Source organism: Camelus bactrianus, chromosome 10, assembly GCF_048773025.1.
Source record: "Camelus bactrianus isolate YW-2024 breed Bactrian camel chromosome 10, ASM4877302v1, whole genome shotgun sequence".
Lineage (NCBI taxonomy): Eukaryota > Metazoa > Chordata > Mammalia > Artiodactyla > Camelidae > Camelus > Camelus bactrianus.
In genome coordinates this window covers 23,868,116-23,888,654 of record NC_133548.1, presented here as the reverse complement: position 1 = coordinate 23,888,654, position 20,539 = coordinate 23,868,116, and the positions used below count along the sequence as shown (strand labels likewise).

General features: G+C 38.8%; 1 protein-coding gene across 1 annotated transcript in view; it reads left to right on the top strand.

Annotated features, from left to right (window-relative positions):
* Positions 1–12,967, top strand: part of CAT (catalase) — a 38,544-nt gene extending 25,577 nt beyond the window's left edge. Inside the window, exons 10-13 of the mRNA XM_074372181.1 lie at positions 1,778–1,908; positions 8,646–8,753; positions 11,847–11,930; positions 12,250–12,967. Coding sequence (XP_074228282.1) covers positions 1,778–1,908; positions 8,646–8,753; positions 11,847–11,930; positions 12,250–12,315 — 389 coding nt within the window. The 3' untranslated portion in view covers positions 12,316–12,967. The remainder of the gene's footprint in view (positions 1–1,777; positions 1,909–8,645; positions 8,754–11,846; positions 11,931–12,249) is intronic.
* Positions 12,968–20,539: the final 7,572 nt, after the last annotated feature.

Here is a 20,539-nt window from a genome sequence, read left to right as displayed (position 1 = left end):
GACAGTCTTTTCTGTGAATACTTCTGTACATTTAAGATTATTTGTATATATAAGTTTGTGTCTTGCATTTGCTACCATTATCATTAAGCCTTTTGTAAGTATTTAAGTTGACATGCTCACTAACTGTGTTAGGTGTTTGCAATATTTCTGCTCTCTGAGGTTTACAGAAGTATGAGGTGTGTTATTACTCAAAGTAACCGATACTTGCTATGTCTGTCTTCTGCATTTTTATTCTGAAGTGATTTCTTTTCATTTATATTCCTTGGTCCTTTTGTTGTTGAGAGTGGCTGTATCAGAGAGGTTCATGTATATTTTGGAACTTCATTAATAAGGAATTGCTTCATGTTTACCATGATAGTGGCATACTTAAGAAAAAACTACTTTGACACACTTTTGCCTAGTTTTAAAAGTAGAACATTTGGGCTGTGCTCTTGCAGTTTGATGAAAAAGCTTAATTGTTTCAGGTAGTCAATGACTTGAAGACAACTTTGAGTAAAGGTCAGAGCTTATGAGAACAGAATTTTTAAATTACTCAATTGGCACGTTTCAAAGAACTAATTCTTCGTTCAGAAAACTACTGCGGTGGCTCCTTATTGGAGCACTCTGCTTTTCATGGAGGTGGGGCTGACCTACAATGAATTTCTTAGGCTGATGCCTGTACTCCATGGTACTGTAGTGCCCTCTCTTCCTCCATGCACTCGGTACCTTGATCAGTGTGATACACAGGCATCTCCTGATTATTCACCCTGGATAATCTATTCTGGCAGCGAGCTGGGTGAAATTCTAATGCCAGACTAGTTTGTTCAAGCCACTTACTATGTTTCCAGGCTACCTTTTCTGGTTAGGCAGCATGTGCTCTGATCATTCAAGCTTCTGCTAATATCAGCCAAATCAGAGTATAGATGGGAAAATAAACATGCCAAGGTGGAAAAAAAAAGCCTCATAACTTATTCCAGAAGTCATAATAATGTTTTGATTGTATTTGTCATTATTTTTTTCTGTAAGTCCAGATAAATGAATGCTGACATACTAGAAATATCAAACTTCAGAAAAATATTTTGAAAATTTATCTGTAGAAGAAAGTGAAAGTGAAGCTGGAATTGGATAAAGTCTTGGTCAGTAAAAGGAAGATGCCCTGAGAACCTTAAAACACCTTAAGGAATAGCGAATAGAGGTCTGTGATAGGAGTGTAGTACATGCTGGGAGGGAAAAGACAAAAATCCCAGATCACCGCTGACCACCACGTCACCTTGCAGCAGTCAGTGAGCATCTCTAGGTGTAGTTCACGTGTCCACTGGAAGAGCAGAGCTAGAACCTTCAGTTGCTCCCAAGAATGCTGAGATTCCATGTTTGAATTGAGCCCATGCCCAAATGAAACCTTCCAACTTGAAATGTCTTCGGGCCTCATCTTTTATGGGGGCCAAACCAAACCTGTATAAATGTATTTGTACTGATAAGCATCAGAAGACTGTAGAGATGAGACCGTCTGAAGCATTCAAAGGAAATTTGAAATCTCTTCATTAAGATGCAGAGTGAGACAGTCCATGCGAGCATTTGGCAGATGGCAGTGTTCTCTAAGGATCTGAGTACTGCCTTAGCTAACTATGGGGCGTTAAAAATTATATGTGCGTGGCATGTATATGTGTGTGTGTGTGTGCATATACATATGCATGTATACATAATTGCCACTTGAATTTATTTCTTATTTTGTTGACTGTTTGCAGACTTGCTTCACTTTTCATCTTCCCAAGTGAATTTGTGTGGTTTTCCTTTAAAGGTGGGGCTCCAAATTACTACCCCAACAGCTTTAGTGCCCCGGAACAGCAGCGCTCTGCCCTGGAACACAGCACCCGCTATTCTGGGGACGTGCAGCGCTACAACAGTTCCAATGAGGATAATGTCACTCAGGTAATGGCTCCTTCGTCTGCTCTGGCTGGCGCTTGCTCGTTCTTGTCAGTGTCTGCGTATGTTCCCCCCTTTAAAGTGCCTTAAATTGAATGCAGGGGCAACACCTCTAATAGTCATAAGTCAGTCCCTGTTGTATTAGATGGAGTGGAAGAGTTGTGTTACTCTGCTCTTTGGTATGAGGTATGGAGACTCATTTCCGTTCTCCCAAATTTTATTGAGGGGGTATAAATGGAGGCCTTTGGAGAAGCAGCGATCTCATGGAAATCTAAGAAACGGGCAAGTAAAGCTTAAGGACAGCCGAATCTAAGGATCTGAGGACAGTCCAGGTTTCAGGGACTAGAACTGGACTCAGAATAGCTCTGAGAGCCTCAGTGGCCATAGTCTGGGTGGTTCCGGTGCCGGGCACACCGTTCACGTGACTCTGCCCCTGCTCTCCAGCACCAGCTGCTCATTCTTACCATGTCCTCCCCTCTTTCCCCCTCTTTTCTCCTCATAGCTGTGTTTTAACATTGTGGTAGCTTTACTTTGCCCATGGCCGAACTCTTCTTCTTTATGGCTTCCTTCTCCATGTGTTAACTTTTTTTGGGGGGGGGAGCCTTTTTACTCCTTCTCTCAGTACTTCTATATGCGATTCTGGAGAGGAAATTGGATTGAGTTGATTGAGCTTTTCACTCTAGGTTGCTTCATTGGCCTTTGGCCACTTAACTGCCCGGGGTCAAGTGCCCACCCTCTTTTCAGTCACCTGCGGCTGCCTGAGGGCTGCTCTTTTAGCAGATGCAGTGGAAGAGGCCCTCTGACTTTTAAAAGCAGCTGCCTCCATAATGTGCTCAGTGCAGCCTACACTGCACACAGGAAGAGGATAAAGCTACAAAGTGTAGTTGTCTTAGGGCTCTGCTTGGGTAGTTGGTGGTAAACGTAGTTAAATTAGAATAGGACCTATTCTGGCTTCTCAATTTGTAAATGTGGGTTCCAAGTAAAATATACTTAAACACATGAATTAATTCACTGTGAAGCTATCTTTATTTGTAAGGCACTTATGTGTGTAAATGTATATACAAAAGAAATTACTTTATTGTAGGATGTAAACCATATTTAGATGAAATTAAACGTCTCCTGAGAGCCTTTTATAGTAACTGCCTTATCCTTGGTGATGCAAGTGATACCAAGTATATAACAATACAAGCCCTGCCTCTCAGAGAGTTTTGCCTACATGAGGTCTATTCCAATGTTAAAGCAGCTAATACAACCTCTGCAAAAATTAACTTAGGCAACGAGGCTGTTGCTGACATGTTGAATTTTACTATATATATGATCATTCTTATTTTGAGAGATTTTCTCATCACTATATAGGACTCAAGTTTTTAAGCAGCCATGACACTGCTTAGAGCTTCATGGCATAATCCTATAAGAGTCACATCAAATATAAATAAGTAGGTCCAGATTTATACTCTTAAAAATGACTCACTTGGACTAAGCCTCTGACTTGCGGCAGACTAGCTTGTATCAGGTCTGTCCTTTCATGAGAACGTCAGAAAGCTAGATAAAATACAAAAAGCATCTGTTTGAGGGCTTTGGAGAGCTTGAGCAGCACCAAGGATTTGAGGGGACAGGACTTTGGACAGAAAAGAAGTGCAGAGGTATGAGCTTGACATTTGGTCTTCTTTTCTCATGAGGCATTTATGACTTTGTTAAGTGCTGACCAAGATGCTGAGCAGAGTTTACAGCATTTTCATGGGTCTGGAGGGATAAAAATTGGAGTTCAGGGCCTGCTAAGAAAGAGGGTCTCCAGTTAACATCCCAGACATTCAGTTGGAACCCTGAAGGGCCATGCCTAGAAATAAGGGCAAACCTGAAATCAACTTGCCTTCGCAAAAACAAATCCAGTGTTGCACCAGCGTAATCTTAGACTGGGTTTAGGCGATCTCGACCTCTATCCTGACTGTCTGCCAGAAGCAAACTAAAGTCTATGGAGGAAAAATAGAACCTCAGATTATCTCTATGTTTTTTCATATGCAAATGTCCAGCTTTCAGAATACACTGTTAGGCATACCCAGTACATAAAACCTTATAACTGAAAACCAAGAAGGCGGAAAAAAACAAAACCCTGACAATAGAAACAAACCTACTGGAGATCCAGATAATGGAATTGTCAGATATAGCTTTTAAAATAACTGCAAATAATATGTTCAGGAAAATAGATGAAAATATGTAGAATTTAATAAGAGAATTTCAATCTATAAAAAAAGAGAATGGACATACTGAACTGGGAAATGCAACAACTAAAATTAAGAATTTAGTAAATCAGCTTAAAAGGAGATTAAATACAGCTGAAGAGAGGATTACTGAATTGGCAGATAGAGCAGTTGGTATTATCAAGACTAGCTCATGAAGAGAGAAAGAAAGAACTTCTCTTCATTATGAGAAACCATTTAGAGACTCAGAAGGCAAGCCACAGAGTGGGAGAAGAGATCTGAAATTTCTCTAACAACTCATGTACAGAATATTTCAAGAACTCCTACAGAGCATAAGAAGAAGACAGACAAATGAATAGAAGAATTGGCAAAGGCTTGAACAGGCACTTCACAAAAGAGGACATCCAAACGACTGAAAAACATGAAAAGGTGTTTTATCTCATGAGTCATCAGGGACACGCAATATAAAACTACAAAGAATTACCACTACATACACACCAAGAGTGACTAGAATTAAAAAGACTGTGTACCAAGTATCGTGAGGACAAGAAACAACTCTAACTCTCATATGAGTGTAATTTGGTTCAAGCGTTTTGAAGAACTGTTTGTCAATATCCATTAAAGCTAAACATATACGTGTTGTATGACCTCGTATGTGCACACCTATGTAGATCCTCAAATAGAAATGTGTACACATGAGCACCAGAGGACATGCACAGCACGGTTCATTCATATTACCCATGTGTTCATCAACAAAACTTGGATGAATAAACAGTGGTATATTCCCACAATGTATAGCAATGAAAATTAATGACATCTTCAAGGAGCAGTGACATAGATGAATCTTACAAGCATGACACTGAGCAAAAGAACGAGACACAAGAATATGGACTGTATGATTCCATTTGTGTACATTTCAAAAAGAGGTAAAACACATTTATAGTATTAGAAGTCAAAAAAATTATCCTTGGGGAGGCAGTTGGAGAAAGGCGATAATGACCGTGTTGTGGTGGGGTGTGGTAGGGGGGTTTCTGAGGTGTGAGTGATGTTCTGTCTTGATCTGGGTGATTGTGACACATTGATATTCACTGAAAAATCATAGAATTTCACACTTACGTTTGGTACCCTTTACTGTAGGCATGTTACATTGAAAAAGAAAAAAAATCATTCTCTCACTTCATATAGACCAGTAAAAATGTGACTTTCCTTTCAAAGGAATTTGGTCCCACTCCTAAAGGTGGTTAGTGTGTTGAAGCAGATAAAACAGCTCAGCATCTTCATCTGGTTAATCATATGGAACAGCCGTCCCATGTGTGGAGTCCATGCCTTCCTGTAGCGAGCAGTCCAGCTGTCTATAGGTGGGGGTTGTTAGCCAGGCATGAGAAGAGGCAACTCAGATCTCTGTAGAGACTTCTTCAGTTTGCCTTCAAAGTCCCAAACTGCCTTTTCCTGAACGGTGGTGAAGCTGAAGCTACAGTTAGGGGATAAGGGTTACAAGCTATTGACATTGTGGTCGTCTTGTGTCATGTGCTGAAGTAGGCATGTGGTTTATCTTTGTGTACGTACATGTGCTTTTTTCCTAACCTTTTAAAACTGTGTATTAATTAAATCTCTGGCAGAGCGAGTTTTTTTTTTTAATTATTTTTTTAATGGAGGTGCTGGGGATTGAAACCAGGACCCTGTGCACGCTAAGCACATGCTCTCCCCCAGAGCAAGTGTTTTATATGGGTTTTATTGATAAATATTTAACAGTTGGCTCCCTGGGGAAAGAGCTCTGGTTTATAGTGTTTGATTTTCATGATGAAAATACTCCGTAGGGCTGATTTTAAGCTACCAACATGATGTCACTGAACCAGTGACACTGGGACGTGGTTCAGTATCACACTGCTGTATCTGTTTCCACCACAGAGACAGAATACTCACAGACAGCTTCACGAACATAGGTAATATGTATTAATTAGGAAGTGATACGTTTTAAGGGTTTATTACTTTTGTTTGTAATTAATTTATTTAATTATAAGTTTACATAATCTAATTTTTTAATGCTAAACTTTGAAATTTTTAAAACATTTTATTTTAAAAAATATTTATTTTATTTTTAAAAAAGATTTATTTAGTTATAGTCAGTTTACAATGTTATGTCAATTTCTGGTGTAGAGCACAACTTTTCAGTCATACATGAACATACATATATTCATTGTCACATTCTTTTTCACTGTGAGGCACCACAAGATCATGTATATATTTCCCTTTGCTATACTGTATAATCTTGTCTATCTATTCTACATATGCCTGTCAGTATCTACAAATTTCGAACTCCCAGTCTGTCCCTTCCCACCCCTCTACCCACTGGCAACCACAAGTTTGTATTCTATGTCTGTGAGTCTGTTTCTGTTTTATATTTAAGTTCATTTGTTATATAATCTAATTTTTAATAATGACTGTGTTTAACAGCTCACTCACAAAATTCCTAAAAACTTGACAGTCTGCTCTTACGAGCAAGCTCTCTCTGGCACACCAGTGGAATTGCAGGACCAAATTCCTTTTAGTTCAAGATAGTAGGTTGAGGTGCTATAGAAGGACTTTCTTTTACTTCTCACACATAGACATGCTAGATTAAAGAAATTTTAAAATGAAAGAATGTAGTTGAGCTAATTAACAAGAAAGTTCAATCTCCAGGTCCCAGAAATGAAGAGAGGAATCACAGTAATGCGTGAACACTGAAGGTATATTATTTCACGGGGGTAACCAGACCCTGTTTATATCTTATTAAGATTTTATGCCTTGTCCGAGGGGCTAGGAGTTTGAGGCCATAGGCTTCCTGTGTTGCAGAGAGCTAGAACTGGTCTCTTGACATAATGATGAGAATCAGGAACTCGTACCCCATTGAATTACTACCTACCAGACTGAGAATGCAGCTTGAAAGCATGTGGGTTCTAGATGGAAGCAGTCAAGCCTGAGAAATCGGAGGCTCCTTTCCCATGCTGTGTTCAGATGAGGTCCGTGCGGCCTTCTCCCACTTAGAATTATGTGGAAGCTGAGAAACAAGTGAATCAGTGAGTCCTGTTAGTCCTCTGCAGAGATGATGAAAAAAAATCACCCCCTGAAGACAACTTTCACAATTTGGACATATTTGGTACCTCTGCAGAATGACTCCTGTTGAAGATGAGTCACAGGGAAAAGTTACAATACATGCAAGGAAATTCAATGCCCTGAGAAACTGTACAAGCAGTAGATGGAAGAATCTATGCATCATAGAAAATCTAAAAGGGGCTTTAAAATAGACGTGTATGCAGCATTCAAGGAGATACAGAAAGGAATATTATCTATAAAGAATAGAATGTGAGAAAACAAAGCCAGATAGATTTGAAAAAGAACCAAATAGAAATTTCTAGAGACAAAAAAATACAGTCTTTGAAATAAAAATCCAACAGTGAGAGTGACTCAGTGGATGTTTAAACAATATGTTATATACTGCTGAAGAGAGAATTAGTGAATTTAAGATAAACCTGAAGGAACCCCAATAATGCAGTACTTTGATTGGATTGCATTGATATAGAAAGACTGATTTTTTAACTTTGGCATAAGATTTAAATTTTGCTCAAATTTTTAAAAAATGTTGTTTTGATATTTGGTAACTTAGAAAAGCTACGAATATTTGACATTTTATGAATTTGCTACTTTGGATCATTGGATAGTTTTGGACTTTATAAACATTAATAGAACAGTACACAGAGTAGCATCTGGTACATTATAGGTACATGAGTATTTGTTGAATGAATGAATGAAAGAAATGATAGAATAAAATCATAGCTGTAACCTGGAAATGGTTGATTTCAGAATTAAGCAGGGACCATTAGAACTCATAGACCTAATGCTAAGCTCTTATTTTTCATTTTAACCTATTGATAATCACTTTAGAGTTAAGCCAAATAAGCTAAACAAAATATCACTATTAACGTCTGTCTTCTCCAAGAAATCTTGGCTTCTGAATAACTAAGGACATAGATTAATGAATTAGAGTGTTTTCCTTTTGGTTCTGGATGAATTGAAAAGAGAATATATTGTGCTAAGCTTACATTTGACGACGGTTTGCACATTCTGTACTTGTCAGTATTAAGGTGTGGTGGCATTTTTTCAAAACAGAGATTCTGGGGATTGAACCCAGGATCTCATGCATGCTAAGCACGCGCTCTACCACTGAGCTGTACCCTCCCCCACTCTTTAGTGGTATTTTTAATTGTAAGCTACACTGCCTTCTATTGATAATAGATTTATAAACTGACTGCAAAGGACATTGTTAAAAAGAAATTATGAGCTATTACCAACAACTGAATTCTTCCTGTTTTGCTTAAAATAAAATAAAAAGTGAGGAACTCAGCATGTGATGGTTTCACCTGTAATTTTAAAATTATTCTTAAATTCTTTTTCATTCTTATGTCAATGACAAATCTCACATTTTCATTTCAAAAGTGGCGTTTTGGGTGAGTTTTGTTCGTGGTAAAGTGGTTAATTGAGTCTCTGCACGCTAACTTCATTGAGCAGGTGCGGGATTTCTATTTGAAAGTACTGAACGAGGAGCAGAGGAAACGCCTGTGTGAGAACATTGCTGGCCACCTGAAAGACGCGCAGCTCTTCATCCAGAAGAAAGCGGTGAGTGGTGCTTTGTCAGCTGAAGGGTGCCACCTGCTGGCAGGAGAAGAGATTACAGTTGTGTGAGAGAACCCTTCAAAGGAAGTGTTCTTTCTGTTGTACTTGAGTTAAGGAGACTTAGAAAATTAGTACAAATTAACCTCTGATTATTTTCTCTCCATATTTTATCACCAGTAAATATGCCATATCCATTGACCTTTAGCTGTTTGTCCAGTGGGTCAGCTGTCTCCTCTGCTGTTTAATTTGACTGTAACCAAGTTCTGTGCAAGAGAGTACTGTCCATCAAAATTTTGCTTAGACTTTAGATGATAAAAAATACAGAGTACATTTTTGTGGTTTTAGGTGTACCTGATTACTTGATGTTTTGACACCCTCCATCTGAAACAACTTGAAACTTGTGTTTTCTGGGATGAGAACTGAGCTGCTTCCAAAACTCAGGCTGAAATTTGAGCTGAGGTGCCAGGGTATTTCCAGTGGCAGCTCATTGTGCTGTGTGCTCACTAGTGGTTTTCTGGCCAGCCACGGGGGTCACTCTGGTAGAGTTAGGAGCGCCTGCTGTTTCCTTGACTCAGTTGCTGTTCGTAGGGGCAGCTGTCTGACATGTGTTCTAAGGCCTGGAGACAGGTAACCAGCAGGCTGGGCACTCTCTCTGTGCACAGAGGTCCATGTCTGTAACTGTCTCCCTTGTGATGTTATAGACATGACGTAACAAGTGTGCGTAGGAAAGATAACCCTTTAAGTCCGTCTGGTGCTAGTACTTCTTGCTGTCTCGGGCAGAGTCTGACAACTGCTGTGTGATATGGGGGGCAGGTTTCTTCTCATCTTACTGATGAGAGTGAATAAGACAGTTTGTAAGTAGCAGAACTGGGCTCGAACCCTTGGCCTTCTATTCTCACATATGCTGACGCTGCAAGGCCTTCTGTGAGTTCTTGGTGCCCTGTCTCCTCTCGAATGCTTGGGATCAGCCCATGGCCAGAATTCCTGCTGGAAAGTCTGTCAAGTTACCCAGCAGGTGCTGGTGTTCATATACCTCACTTTCAGTTGAGGCAGTGTCTGGGACTGTTTCTCTTTGTTGTCGCTGTTTATTTATTTATCTTTATTCAAGTATAGTTGATTTACAATGTGTTTCTGGTATACAGCATAGTGATTCAGATATGTGTGTATATATATATTATTTTTCATATTCTTTTCCATGATAGGTTATTACAAGGTGTTGAATACAGTTCCCTGTGCTATACAGTAGGACCTTGTTGTTTATCTATTTTACATATAGTAGTGTGTATCTATTAATCCCAAAATCCTAATTTATCCCTCCTCAACGCCTTCCCCTTTGGTAACCATAGTTTGTTTTCTATGTCTGTGAATCCATTTCTGCTTTGAAATTAAGTTCATTTGTATCATTTTTTAGACTCCACATATAAGTGATATGGTATTTGTCTTTCTCTGACTCACTTTGCTTAGTATGATAATCTCTAGGTCCATCCATGTTGCTGCAAATGGCATGATTTTATTCTTTTTTATGGCTAAGTAGTATTCCATCAGATAAATCTATCACACCTTCTTTATCTAGCCATCTGTTGATGGACATTTTGGTTGCTTCTATGTCTTGGCTATTGTTTCCAAGTTTCAGCTACTGTAAATAGTGCTGCTGTGACATTGTAATGTGTATATCTTTTTCAATTAGAGTTTTCTCTGGATATATGCCCAGGAGTGGGATTGCTAGATCATATGGTAACTCTATTTTTGTTTTTAAAGGAGCCTCCCTACTGTTCTTCACAGTGACTACACCAAATTACATTCCCACAAACAGTGTAGGAGGGTTCCCTTTTGTCCACACCTTCTCCAGCATATATTATTTGTGGACTTTTTAATGATGGCCATTCTGACTGGTGTGAGGTGATACCTCATTGTAGTTTTGATTTGCATTTCTCTGATAATTAGTGATATTGAGCACCTTTTCAAGTGTCTGTTGGCCATCTGTATATCTTCTTAGGAGAAATGCCTATTTAGGTCTTCTGCTCATTTTTTGATTGGGTTTTTTTTTGTTACTGAGTTGTATGAGCTGTTTGTATATTCTGGAAATTAAGCCCTTGTCAGTTACATTGTTTGCAAATATTTTCTCCTATTCTGTAGGTTGTCCTTTTTTTTTTTACTTGTTTGTTTATGGTTTCCTTTGCTGTATAAAAGCTTATAAGTTTGATTAGATCTCATTTGTTTATTTTTGATTTCTATTGCCTTGGGAGACTGACCTAGGAAAACATTGCTAGATTTATGTCAGAGAATTTTTTGCCTATGTTCTCTTCTAGGAGTTTTATGGTGTCCTGTCTTATGTTTAAATATTTAAGACATTTCGAGTTTATTTTTGTGTATAGAGTGAGGGAGTGTTCCAACTTCATTGATTTACACTTGTTTATCCAACTTTCCCAGCACCACTTGCTGAAGAACTTGTCTTTTCTCCATTGCATATTCTTGCCTGCTTTGTTAAAGATTAATTGACCATCTGTACCATTGATCCATATGTCTGTTTTTGAGCCAATACCACTCTATTTTGATTACTGTAGCTTTGTAGCATTGTCTGAAGTCTGGGAGGATTATGTCTCCAGCTTTGTTCCCTTTCCTCATGATTGTTTTGGCGATTCTGGGTCTTTTGTGGTTCCATATAAGTTGTAGAATTATCTGTTCTAGTTCTGTGAAAAATGTCCTGGGTAATTTGATAGGGATCCCACTGATGGGCCTGTTTCTTAGTACAAATGACTATAACTTGTGGAGTCACTCTGAGGTCAGCTCTTTACATGCAGTAGATGCAGCTCATCTCATAATGTGTTTTTCTCACAATATTCCATGGGGCAGATTTAATTATCTCATTTTTTTTTATGGGGCGTGGAGCTCGCCTGAATGACTTACCCAAGGTTGCTCAGCCAGTATGCGTCTGGGTTTTCACTGGCCCCTCAGGTCTTACTTCATGTAGGTAAACACTGTGGCTCGAGCTTCCGTGGATGTGTGCTTCTTCCCCTGTAAACACCGTGGAGCAGACACCGGGGACTGGCTCGTAGGGGCTGCGGTAGTGTTTACATTATTTTCACTTGATTTCAGGTCAAGAACTTCAGCGATGTCCACCCAGAGTATGGGGCCCGCATCCAGGCTCTTCTGGACAAATACAACGATGAGAAGCCGAAGGTGAGCCCAGAGCAGCCCGGCTGTGGCGGAGGATGTGTGTCCTGGATGGGCGGAGCTGGGTTTCCTTTTATGATGAGTCTCCTTGGGGACAACTGTTAGATTTCTTCAGCAGCTGTTCAGAATCTCGTTTGGCATGTAAAGAACTAACTCACCTGCAAAGCATATACTCTTCATTTCATCCCAGGGCAATATAAGACAGCTTAAGGTGAACACATTCTGAATTGGATTTTGATTTGAGCACAGATTAAAGCTAAGATAAATACTAAGTTACTACTGCTGAGTGAGTTAATTAACCTGCTGGTCTTTTTTTTTTGAACAGAACGCGATTCACACCTTTACGCAGGCTGGTTCTCACTTGTCTGCAAAAGAGAAGGCTAACCTGTGAGGGTCAGGGGCCCTGATCCTACACCACGTTGCCGTCTGCCTATGAGGCCAAGCATGGTATTCACACACATACCCGCTCATCGCTGGATGGGAGATTCTCCTGTGCTCGCCGTGCAAAATCAAGCTTATGTCTGTCTAATGATAATCCAGATTTCTATAGCAAATAATATAATAATGGCTTTTAATGCTGTTTTCCTAGGGATAAATGAAGGTTAAGGCTTAATAATTATTTAAAGGAAACATGTATTTGCCTTTGACAGTTGATTATTCACTTAAAATGACTAAGAATGAAAGTTTCTAGCAGAAATATGGTTTTATTTGATAAGAAGAAAATCTTGATGAAATTAATGTTTATGTATCATCTCCTGGCCTATTATATTAAAATATGGCTATAATGATATAAGAAGAGAAGATAAAAATCCAATCAGGAATTTTAGCTTTTCTAAGTTCCTTATAGGAAAAACACATTGAATGCATTGGTGTTTTTTGAAAATAATTTCAGTATCATGGCCTAAGGTTTATTCCTGCTTGGAACTGATGAGATATTTTAAAACTTGGAATTGCTCTTATGCTAATGCAGCATTGATTTTGCAACAAACTGATTTGTACTTGCTTATATTTTTACAATAAAGTGATCTATACATAAAATAGAAGACTGATATTTGACTTTTTTAGGCTTCATATATAACTTGGACTGTCCTGAGACTCTTAATCTGCATATCATCTGCTATCAGATGTATACACTTAAAATTGAAAATGCCAATTTCACAAGGAAAGTATGTTATTTGTTAAAAGCAGTAGCTTTTAGACACAGCCTCTGAGGCACAGGGGACCTGAACTTTATTCCGTCTGGAAAACAGCAAACTCCTCAGATCTTTTGTCCATTAGCTCATTTCCTTATCTGATTATGAGTTTTATTTAATTTTTTCTTTTTTCCTTCCAGTTTTATTGAGATAAAATTGGCATACAGCACTATATAAGTAAGGTGTACAGCAAAATGATTTGACTCATATATCACTGAAATGATTATCACAAGAAGTTTAGCGAAACTTTATCATCTCGTACAGATACAACATTAAAGAAATAGAAAATTTTTTCTTTGTGGTGAGAACTCTTAGGATTTACTCTATAACTTTCATATGTAACATACAGCAGTGGCAATTATATTTATTGTGTTACATATTACATCTCCAGTACTTGTTTACCTTATAACTGGAAGTTGGTACCTTTTGACTGCCTTCATCCCATTCCCCCCTCCCCTTACCTCCCCACTTCATTGTAACCACAAATCTGATCTCTTTTTCTATGAGTTTGCTTGTTTTTGAAGTATAATTGACCTACAATGCTATGTTAGTTCCTGTTACATAACATAGTGATTCAGTATTTCCATACATTTCAAAATGATCACCATTATAAGTCTAGTTATAATGTATCACCAAAGACATTGCATAGTTATTGAATATCTTCCCCACACTGTACATTTCATACCCGTGATTCATTTATTTTGCAGCTGGAATTTTGTACCTCTTAGTCACCCTCACCTATTTCTGCCCCCAACTGTCCTCCCCTATGGCAACTTTGCTATGTTTGTCTATTTGTTTTGTTTTTTAGATGCCACGTATAAGTGAAATCATACAGTATTTGTCTTTCTCTGTCGGACTTATTTCACTTAGCATAATAACCCTCTACGTCCATCCATGTTGTTGCAAATGGCATGATTTCATTATTACTTATGGCTTATAATATTCCATTATATGTATCACATCTTTTTTTATCCATTCATCTGTTGATGGGCACTTAGGTCACAGCTTGGCTATTGTAAATATCTTGGCTATTGTAAATCATTAATGCTGCAGTGAACATAGGGATGTATGGATCTTTTGAATTTTGGTGGATAAATACCCAGGAGTGGAACTGCTGGATCATGTGGTGATTTTCTTTTATTTTAATTTCTGATGAGTCTCCATACTGTTTTCCATAGTGGCTGCACGAATTTGCATTCCCACCAGCACTGCACAAGGGTTCCCTTTTCTCCACATCCTCACCAAGCCTTGCAATTTGTTGTCTTTTTGATGATAGCCATTCTGACAAGTGTGAGGTAATAGCTTATTGTGGTTTTGATTTGCATTTCCCTGATAATTAATGACATTGAGCCTGTTTCATGTGTCTGTTGGCCATCTGTATGCCTTCTTTGGAAAAATGTATGTTCAGATCCTCTGCCCACTTTTTAATCAGGTTATTTTTTTTTTTAATGTTGTATGAGTTCTTTGTATATTTTGGATATTAACCCCCTTGTCAGATTATATCATTTACAAATATCTTCTCCCATTGCATAGGTGGCCTTTTCATTTGGTTGATAGTTCCCTTAGCTGTGCAAAAACTTTTTAGTTTGATATAGTCCCATTTATTTTTGTTTCTGTTTCTCTTTGCTGAGGAGACATATCCCAAAATATTACCAAGATTAATGTCAAAGAGCTTACTGCCTACGTTTTCTTCTAGAAGTTTTATGATTTCAGGTCTTACATTTAAATATTCAATCCATTTTGAATTTGTTTTTGTGCATGGTGTGAGAGAGTAGTGTGGTTTGATTCTTTCTCATGTAACTGTCCAGTTTTCCCAAAACCATTTATTGAAGAGGCCATCACTTCCGCATTGTATGGTCTTGCCTCCTTTGTTGTAGATTAATTGCCTATGTAAGCATGGGTTCATTTCTGGGCTTCTGTTCTATTGATCTGTGTGTCTGTTTTTTGTGCCAGTACCATATTGTTTTGATTACTGTAGCTTTGTAGTATAGTTTGAAATGAGGGCGTGTGAAATGAGAACTTCCAGCTTTGTTCTTTCTCAAGATCATTTTGGCTATTTGAAGTCTTTTGTGTTTCCATACACGCTTTAGAATTATTTGTTCTAGTTTTGTGGAAAATGATCTTGGTATTTTGATAGGAATTGCTCTGAATCTATGGATGCCTTGAGTAGTATGGTCATATTAGCAGTATTAATTCTAATCCGCCAGCATGGTTTATCTTTTCATCTGTCTGTGTCCTCTTCAGTTTCTTTCATCAGTGTCTTACAGTTTCCTGAGTACGGTCTTTTACCTCCTTAGTGAGATTTATTCTTGGATATTTTATTCCTTTAGGTATGATTGTATATGGGATAGTTTTCTTAATTCCTCTCTCTGTAGTTTGTTGTTAGTGTGTAGAAATGCAACAGATTTCTGAATATTAATTTGTAGCCTGCAATTTAATTGAATTCATGATGAGTTCTAGTAGTCTTTTGATTATGAGTTTTTAAAAGAGGGTTCAGAACCTCAAGTGTTTTTTTTTTTCCTTTCTTTTTTTAACCTGTATTTGCCTGTCATGCTTGAAAATCAAGTGGAACACCTTAAAGATGAGTTCTGAATACGAAATGAAAACCTGCCTTCCTTGGAAAGCCTTATTCCCTTCATCTCAGATCTTCAAAACCAGTTTGTCCTTACTCTCAGGAATCTGAGCTCTCTTGAGCTTCAGGAAACCATTAGACCATTAGTAGATACAAATTCTCAGTCTTTTAGCTCAAACTCCTTTGTTCTCCTGACAAACTCCTGCTTAAATTCCTTCTGCATTTTAGTGTGCTTGAAAACTATTATATTTGTAGACATAGAAAATAAATTTATCCATTTGTAACCAATGGTGAATACATTCAATACAGTAACTTTACTATAGTTATATCTCTTTACTATATTAAATATATAAGATAAACTTAAAAATGAATATACTTTGATGCGGGAAGAGGTTATTAATTTGAATACTGGCTATAAACACAAAGACAGAGGTTTTTAAAAAATTCTTTATTTTTTCTCTCCCTTAACAAGAGGCACTGGGGATTGAACCCAGGATCTCGTGTATGCCAAGCGTATGCTCTACCACTGGGCTGTACTCCCACCTCCGAAGACAGAGTTTTTGAGCTAATTTTCTGCTTTGTTCTATTCTGTAGTCTAAAAATAAGTTGGTAGTTAACATTACATATATCCAGCATGTTTCTATATGTAAAAATCTGACACATGGAAGTAACCCCAGTTTTACTCTGGAAAATTACTTTTGTAATTTCAAAGGTAAATACGGATGAGGTTAACTTCTGCAGTTAGGTTTTACTTCCTGGGACATACTACCTAATGATATTCCTTTTAAGTGACATTAAGATACAGGGACCCATGGTGATGGCTAGCCCATAATGGCAAAAGTGTAAGAATGCAAGAAAACGAAACTTGTTTTTCCTTTCTGGTCACCATCCCCTTCATGTCCTCACTTCCCTTTGTACTCTGTTTAGATTTCATAGTTCAAAGTGATAATTACTCTAGAACCCAGCCTTGGTAAACTGCGCCTCTCACTTACTCATTTCTTACCCTGGAAATGACTGTGGCTGGAGCAAAACACAGCCCCACAGCCGTGCTGACTGGGCTTTTAAAAATCTGACCACAAACCTCAAGTGGGCCTTTAGCACTGCTGGGAAATCTCCCTTTACTTCCTCAGTAAACTCTCCCACTGGTTTCTCCCTCGCACTCTGCTCTATTTCACCAAGGAGAGAATGACTTCTTTATCTATTACTTCATCAAAGTCCTCTGACTTGCCAGCATCAGCATCCATGTTCTCTTTGTCCCTTCCTGTTGACAGATGAGTTCTGTTCATGTTGAAGATGAGCCCCCCACACACGCACTGGTCCATGCCCTCCTGCCCGCTCTGCAATTCTGCATCCTTCCTTTTAGCATGCAAACCTACTCTTACACGTCTTCTCAAATCCCCTCTTGATCTCATAAGCCTCTCTTGCTATTGCTTCCTTTATTCTGCTTCCCTTTATTGAAAAAACCTTGAAAGAATTGCCTTTACTTGTAATCTTCACTATCTTCTGTCCTTTCTTGAACCTACAAGCAGACTGCTTTTGCCACGATCACCAATGACTTCCATGCCACTAAAATCCAATTGTCCCATCCAACAATCCCAATTTTGGGTATGTACCCAAAAGAAGTGGAAGAAGGGACTTGAAGAGATATGTGTACAATGTGTTATTATTCACAAGGGCCAAAAGTTGAGAGCAACCTGAGTGTCTATTGATAGATGAATGGATAAACAGAATGTATATCCAGACAATGGAATATTATTCAGCCTTAAAAAGGAAGTAAGTTCTGACACATGCTAAAACATGGATGACATTATGCTAAGTGAAATAAGTCAGACACAGAAGGACAAATATGCTGTGATTCCACTTTTAAGAGTTACCTAGAATAGTCAAATACACAAAGACAAAGTAGAACGGTGGTTGCCAGGGGCTGGGGGGGGAGGGGCAAATGGGAATTATTATTTAGTGGTTACAGAGGTTCAGTTTGGGAAGATAAAAAGGTTTTGGAGAAGGATGGTTGCACAACAGCATGAATTGTATTTGCCACTGAACTATATGCTTTAAGATCGTTAGAATGCTCAATTTTATGTTATGTGTATTTTAGCACCCACGCACAAAGCCCAGTGGTCCATCCTCAACCTCACCTTACGTGGCCTCTCAGCAGTGTTTGAACCTTCATCATTGGAACCTTCTTTTTAAAAGAAACCAGTCTTTTTTGAGATATAGTTCACATACCATAAAATCCACCCATTTAAAGTGTACGCTTCAGTAGTTTTTAGTATAGGCATCAAGTTGTGCCATCACCGCAATCAATTTTAGAACATGTCTGTCACTCCTTAAAATATCTCCTACCCACTAGCTGGCACTCACCATTTCCCCAACTTAACCTAATCTGTCGTTAGATTTACCTACTCCGCACATTTTATTTAAATGGAATTATACGATATGTGGTCTTTCACGACTGGCTTCTTTCCCTTGGTGTAGTGTTATCAAGATTCTTACCTGCCGTAGCATATATTGATACTTCATTTCCTTTTATTGCCAAATAATATTCCATTGTACGGATAAGCTGTGTTTTATTTCCACTCATCAGTTGATGGACATTTGGGTTGCTTCTGCTTTGTGGCTGTTATGAATCATGCCACTGTGCACATTTGTGTGCGTGTTTTTGAGTGGACAGGTCTTTCCACTTCGTACATTCTCACCCTGATTGATTGATTGATTGAAATACAGTCAATTCACAATGTTGTATTAGCTTCTGGTGTACAGCACGGTGATTCGGTTATACATCTACACCTAGATTCCTTTTCCTATTACATTCTCACCTTCTTAAAAGGCGTTTTCACTTATCTTCTGGCACACCACTCTCTAAAAGTCGACTCCTGGAATTTTAAAGTCTATTATTATGTTTTGCTCACCTCAAAGGGGGACTTGATCTGGGCTTATAGAAACACTGAAGGATCACCTTGTTGCTTCAAATTCAATGTCTGAATTTTGGGTTTAAAACACGTTAATTTTTTCCTTTCCTAGATAAAGAGGCATCGCTCTAATTTGTAATCTCTGCTACAGAAACGAGTTTTAAGAACTTCTTAGCACTGGCTTTTCTGAGGGAAAAACAGTTTGCAAGCTGTTTGGCCATTTCTTTGCTTCAGTTCATGATATCACCAAAAGGCAAAGGGCCAAATTCCACTTAAAAACCATTGGAAGGCTTTTAAAGATGTGAAAGGTTAGTAGAGGTGAACTCAAAAAGTTCTGTATACTTTTGAGTTTTTGAGAATTTTTATCAATCATATTAACACACTGAGGGTTTGCTATGGAAAACTCCATTGTGATCCTTTTTCACAAAGGAAATACTCATTCCTAGTTTGACTGTTTGATAAGGGAATTTAGTATTGTCTGTTGTTTTGCTTTGCTATTGTTTGCTTAAGGTGTGGTATTTTAAACAGTCCTTGTATTTTCCTTTCTTTAGTGAATTGCATTATGAAGCTACATGTGTCAGTAAAACTCACATTTTAAAGAGTATAGTGGGTTGAATGACTGTCCTCAAAAGCATGTTTCCATGTTGCATCCTCAGGAACATGTGAAGGTGACCTTACTCGGAAAAAAGGGTTTTGCAGGTGTCTCCAGATGAGATCATCCTGGATTACCCATATGGGCTCTACACCCAAAGGTAAGTGTGCTTCTAAGAGACCAAAGGGAAGAAGGCAGGCAGTTCATATAAAGATGGAGGCGGAGGTTGCAATTTTACAGCCACAAGTTGAGGAAACACCTGGAGCCACCAGAAGCTGGAGGAGGCAAAAAAGGATCCTTCTCCAGAGCCTGTGGAGGGAGCATGGCCTGGCCAATACCTTAATTTTGGGCTTAGCCTCCAGAACTGCGAGAGGATGAATTTCCATTGTTTTAAGTCACCAGATTTGGTGATATGTCTTGGGCAGCCCTGGGAAACTCGTACAAAAAGGATGCTAGTTTAAAGGTTTTATAAAATGAAAACTTCTTGAGTAGCAGAGGGATTAATTTTTTTTTTTTTTTTTTGTTCTGTGAATTGCTGGATGCTCCACTCTGGGGCGGGGCAGCATCTCTTAGGTAGTGACTTACTCCCTGGTACCATCCACCACTGCCTGCCCTGCTGGACCTCAGTCCCTGCCATCCCCTGGAGATTCTGGGTTCTGCTTCTTCACTGGCAAGCTCGTTGCCTGAAAGCTCCCTCCCAGCTTCCCTCCCGTTAGCTAATGTCCAATTTCCTGGACAGTCTCTTCTTTCAACTGGACTGTGAGCTTTGATCCACTTCCCTCTAGGACAGGGTCCCCAAATTCAAGATGTAAACACATTCTGGATGTATGAAACACAAAAACCAAAACCTCCCAAACGGACCACAAGAGTGTAAGAACAAAGTTCAACACCTGAGGCAGCGTGAAGTGGTGACAAAATGCTCTTCCACTTGGGTCCAGGAAAAGACCGCCACAGGCACAGGGAACCTCGTGGTGCAGATCTGATTTTTAAAAAGAAATTTGGAATCTGGATTTGTCTGTAAATCTCCTGATTTTAAAATGAGGCAACTAACCCATAGTAAGAAACAAAACCAAAGCTGAAAACACAAGTAAAAAAAATTGTGTGTATGTACACCAAACAAAAACATATCTGTAGACCCCACTGGACCATGCGCTCCATCTTGTGAGGGGACCCCTGTCTCGCGATGGAAAGGTGGTGGGCAACATCACTCCAGATGTTTCTTACACCTCTGGGGGGCTCTGTAGGAATCTGCATCTCCTAAATGCTAGGACACGGAAGGGTCTTCAGAGGTGCTATAATTGTCAATGCTTTGCTGAATCGGTGACTGGAATAATACAGAGACAGTG